General features: G+C 38.7%; 1 protein-coding gene across 1 annotated transcript; it reads right to left on the reverse strand.

The window, feature by feature from the left end:
• Positions 1-195: 195 nt before the first annotated feature.
• On the reverse strand, positions 196-2,508 carry LOC149145328 (uncharacterized). The gene is made up of 2 exons (XM_089449140.1): positions 796-2,508; positions 196-446 (listed from the first exon to the last, which is right to left on the reverse strand). Exons 1-2 carry the CDS (start codon positions 2,491-2,493, stop codon positions 423-425), a joined length of 1,722 nt encoding a protein of 573 aa, XP_089305266.1. The 5' UTR covers positions 2,494-2,508; the 3' UTR covers positions 196-422.
• Positions 2,509-5,842: the final 3,334 nt, after the last annotated feature.

A 5,842-nucleotide genomic window follows, 5' to 3' on the forward strand; every position in this document is an offset into this window, starting at 1 on the left:
ACAGACTGTTCCACACTTGATTCAAGCAGTCCTCGTTCAGAAGATTTTCAGACCCCAAAATCAGAAGATATGGGTCCATGTCAAGACCCCAACTACACAGAGTCAAGAGACTATTATGTACTTCATGGAAATTGAGTACCCCTTAGGTTAGCAGAAGCTGGGAATAGTTCCCTCTAAGCAGGGAGAAAATGATGAGAACTTGCACCTAGCTTTATGCTTTTCGCCTTTAGCTTTAATTCTAACAACTTCAAGATGACTTGTTACGCATGCACTATAGACTCATCTTCCCAAAATGTTATACGCTTTGTAGTGTGCATATAGATTTTATTCACATGTAATGAAAAGTGCACAGCACATGCATAATTGTGCCTACTTTTTGTGTGGCCTCTGATGCCCTGTGCATTTCTGCCCATGAGCACACATCACTTGATAATCAAATCAACCACCTAAAGGGCATAAAAGGTAATGAAATTATATATGGCAAGCTTGTGACGTCTAAAAGACAAAGAACACAACATTAAAAATCGCTCTACTTCAGTGATGGAAACAAAGCTCTACCGCTGATGAGAAATAACAATAAGCAACAACATCATAAGGGTAAATTACTGTCAACATATTCACAGAACTTTAAAGACTTGAGACAGAAAAAAATAGAAAAGTGAAATTGGAGGTTTATATGCCATTCCTATTGCAGTGTCATCAAATAAGAAAGGAAGTGTTTCTTAGAGGATATCTATATCCAGATTCCAAACAAGACACACACGAGAATCAAGCATCAAGAATCTGTTTTCTTACCTTGTGGAATCGAGGGACAATTGACCTATTTTCATTGCAATATTTATCTCGCGAATCGTGATCACTGGACGGTTGGTTTTCTCCACCAAACCTGCCAGTATCTTCTTTATCAAAATCCTGATATCTACATCCAGTTAAATTTGAGAAGTGTTTTCCTTGCCGCCTTCTTTCAATCCTAGACCTCTGGTTTCCATCAGAAAGAGCAACCCCGTGGAATTGTCTTTGAGATTTTTCCATTTGTGATGCTGGAACAGAATGCAAATTGCTCCCAGAAGAGGAACGAGGATTTTCCAGTTCAGAGGTAACTGGTTGACTGCAAGATGCATCATCAGATATCCTACTAAGGATATGCTTTTTCAAGTCATCATTAAATTTGCAGTGACCAAATTCATTCACCTCCAAAGCAGATAAATGATCAGTAATGGTTGAGAATGAATCAGAAACACCAGATTGCTTTTGATCCTTGGTTTGTGACTCTTTCATATCCCATTCTTGCTCAATTTCCCCGCATTTCTCAAAGTCATCCCGATGCCTGTATATACCTCTTCCTCGAGATTTCAAAGAGTGATTCCCCATGCCCTCTCCATTTGCAATAACTTCCACTGACTGTTTGCCCGTTTCCCTGGCATGCCTTTCTTTGATCACCCGTTGTGCTGTTCCATTTCTGATGTCATCCTTTCCAATTATATCTGATTGGCCATGTCTGATGCGCCGGGCAATACTTTGGTTACTGTTCCTTTCGATTTGCACATAGGATTTAATTTCTGGTCCCTTTTTCCTGTCATCTGTATCAAATGTATTTGCAATGCAAGAAGTAGATTTTTGGTTGCGCACAGCATTTCTACTTTCTTGATCCAAACCTCTTTTATCCTTTATAATCACTTGCTCAGAAGATGGAGTGGATTCTCCTCTCGAAACTCTGGGCTCATCAACTAATCGATTTGATGGATGTCCTTTCCAAGGCAGTCCTTCCTCTGGAACTGTTTTATTTCCTAAGACTTGTTTACTTGAGGAAGGCCTACAAAGTAACCGCACAGCACCTTTACCCTGTAGGTTGCATGGAAGCTCGGCATTGTTAAGGAAAATATTTCCTGATTGCAACTCTAACATATTTTCACTGCGATCACGTTCAGACTGGCATACCACTGAGCCAAACATCAAGTTTCCATCTCTGCTGAATGGCTCTTCAGCTACAGTTGACCATGATTGACAGGGCACTGATCCAGTTTGACAAGATGAATTTTGGTTTTCATTCACAGGAAGATAGCAAGCATTTGAGCTTCCCCCAACGCACTTTTGGTTCCTATTCAGAGCAAAATCCCCAACATTTAGGTTTTCACTCCCAACACACTTTTGGCTTACAATTTCATTCATAGTAGCATTGCCTCCTGTACTATTAAGCTTATGATGTGCACCAAAACTGCCCAGCAAAAAACCATTTTCTTCAGAAAGCCCTTGCAGGTGTTGGAAAAGGTCAGCCCCGTTCCCATACGACTGCGGCCAATGTTTCTGCTGGTGCAAAACATCACCAGTGAATGTGGGCCCATGATGATGATGATTCGCTACCCCCTTACTCCCACTGAACACTAGCCGAGGCTGCGATTGGGGCTGGGGCTGAGGATCATGAGACCAAGTTGGTGGTTGTCCTATGCTCTCACCTCCTGCCCCCAGTGGCGGCCTCAGCGAACTCAGTGTCATCCAAGGAGCCTCGAGCACCCGGGAGATACCCAAATGGTCATTCTCATTGAAAGGGGAACCGAAGATGCCCCTCCACCATCACCGCCACCAGGGCTAACAAACGAACAAGGCTCAGGAAAGGATTTATCATAGGGCTTTTGAATCTGAAAACCGCCCGCAGGAAAGACTGGATGATAAGGACTCGCTGACTGGGGCATTGTCTAACAAATTAGGTTTTAATCCATTTTTTTTTTCCAGGAAAAGGTGAAATATAATAATAATAATGAGACTAAGACCGCACCGTAAATACAGTTAAGGAAGCAGCTGATGCAATTAAACCACGAGCTTATCCATGGCTGCATGTTTTTGTTTTAGTGAAACATCTTTGAAGAAATAAACTATAGTATTGAACAATCTTACCTTTTTCATGCCAGAAACACTGTCATCCGTCCACTTCCCATCATCCTCCACTGATGCAGGATAGGAACCAGCTTCCGAATCATCACTGTCGCCCGAACGATCTTTGAATGTTCCCGTCGGCTTCTTGTAAGGTGATTCAACTGGACTTCGATTACTCCTTCTCTTAAAGCCCTGTTTATCCTTTAAAGCACCCCCAGCCATATTCGAATCAATGTTGATCATCACGACGAAAAGGGGTTTGCTTGCCACTTTTGAACCCTTATTGCGCTCAACATTAACCTCGGCAACCCCGTTATCGCTACCGTCGGCCAAGGGATCCCCTTCAACCTGATCAACATTTGTCATATTTTCATTTTGCTTGTTCATAGAGATACCTTGAACATTAACCTATGGAATCTCAGCTTGAACGTCGCTAAGGACTTGATCATTGCTCTGATTAAACCATGTCTGGGTTTTTTTTTCTTGTTCTGACTGCAGAAGGAGGCCTGGCTTTCAAAGTCGGCCGCATTGGTAGTACAGGAGGGATACCGTTGTCACGGGATCTATCCTCGCGGCCCTTGATTGCCTCCAGCATTTCCTCCATGGAACTGCGTTGCCGCAACTGAGGAGGAACCATTATTGTTGTAAAGCCAGCTCAATCCTTAGAACAGGGTTTCCAAAGCACAAATTTGTTGATCGTGCATCGCAGAACAGGGGTTTCAAGCTGTGCACCACAACAGGGACCGCATAACTGGGTGGTTTTCAAGAGGGTTGAGTCCTCGCTTTTAGAACTCTGCCGACAAAGGTGTGGGTGGTTAGAGGGTTTATGCCGACTCTATGCCCTGCCAAGTGTCAGTCTGAGAAGCAAAGGGACGACGAAAGTCCCTTTCAAAGGAAGGCCTATCGGCCTAATAATAAACAATATATATATATATATATATATATATATATATATATATATATATATATATATATATATTGTTTTTGTCTATTCTTTTCTTTCTTATTTCATCCTCCTAATTCCGATTCAGTTGTTAATACGTATATAAGACATCCTATTAAATATATCATCTAACATATATTAAATATGCTTCACATGTATGACATGGTAGTATAATATGTTCAACATTTAATGTTCGCTAAATATTGAAATCTCCATAGGATTCAAACAAGGCTATGTTCCTAATGTACATTCAAACTAGATAGGCAACTTGATATCCATGTTAAAAACTAGTATATATCCAAAATTCAATAGATATGACCCTAATAATCAGAAGTGTAGATCTGCATGAAAAGTTAAGACTTCAACTCGGGTTCAATCATTATCATAAGAGTGTCACAACAATGGTGGAGAATTTCATAATTGAAAATGCAAATAGCTAACATGAAAAATAGAATGGTTGAAACAATGGAATAAGAAATAAGACTATAACAATTCCATAGATGACTTTAATAAAAATTGTTATCATTGTTGTGTATTGCAGGTGCTAGGAGAGGCCATGGAAACAAATGAATTTATTTCCAATGAAGAGACACAACATGATTTAGGGCATCAGGTACTTGAATATTACATTAATTTATGAAATATAATAAAATGAAATTTAGTTCCTGATCCTTGTTTTCCTAAACCTAGTAATTTATATAGTTTATTATTCAAACTTGAAAAAAAATAATGCATGTCGTTGATTCTTTTAGGTGGAAAATGTGTTTTCAACAAATACAAAGTTGAACCCTTTTACTGTAAAACAACCAAAATATGTACACAAGGGTGGACACCATACTGTTAAAGCACATCGCATGAGAAAGTGGGTGGAAGAAGATATGACAATTGTCTCTACAAATACAATAGAAATTGGTGGCAATGAACAAGAGGTTAGTCATGATGATAATACATGGAATGAATACTTTGATACAAGTGTTATACTTTGTGGGTGCTATAAATAAGTTCGGTTATAAATTAATGGACGATATAAGTACATCATATAGTCTAATCTCTAGCCTTGGAAAAAATAATGCATGTATCAATTATTTTAGGTTGGCAATGCAATCAGAACAAATGAGGAGTTTAATCATTTTGATAGACCAATACAAATACCTGCATATGGACGTGGCCTACGCCGTACAATTAAATCACGCAAAAAGAAATGGGTGGAAGAGGATATGACAATGGAGTTTGTAAATGAAATAGAAAATCAACACAATGAACAAGAGGTTGGTCATGATGATACTACATGCATAGATGAATAATTTGAGACAATTGTTGTTTTTGGATGTTCCTAAGGTAGAAAATCTAAGAATATGAAATTAATGTGGCTTGTTTTTAAAATAATGTGTTCAAAAATAATATTTTTAATTTATTGTATACATGTATAATGTTGTTTTGTTGAGTAATTTATTGCGTATATCTTTGAAATGGATCCATGTTCTATACAGTAATTGCTATCTAACATTAAATAATGGTTGCATTTAATTATAGGTAAACGATGTTGATGATACACCTATTAATGATCAAGATCCAACTAGACCATTAAGAATTCAACGAGATGATCCAATTCATCCTTTAAACCATACTAGGAGAAGAAGAGAAGCATTGAAGAGAGCACTACCACGTGAAAAATTTGAGGAATTGATGAAATTAGCATACATTGATGACATGCCATCGACTACTCAGAGTAGAGATGTCGATGGAAATGTAATGCATGAAGAAGGATTGAACGAAATGCTCACAAGTTTCTTTGGGGATGGAAACAATGATGAGGGTGATGATCCTATGCATAATAATGATGATGCTGATATAGAGGGAAACTACCGCCAACATAATTATGATGATATCAACATCAATGCATCAATTAAGCAAGCAGCAAAGACAGTGGTGTTCAAATCGGGTGCAAGTAGAACATCCAAGCTTTCATGCACATTAATATTATTGGAAATCAAGTCATTATTTGGTTGGTCAGACAAGAGCTTCACT

Source organism: Pinus tabuliformis, chromosome X, assembly GCF_031772625.1.
Source record: "Pinus tabuliformis cultivar Carrire ecotype Pingquan chromosome X, CPIR1, whole genome shotgun sequence".
Taxonomy (NCBI): Eukaryota; Viridiplantae; Streptophyta; class Pinopsida; order Pinales; family Pinaceae; genus Pinus; species Pinus tabuliformis.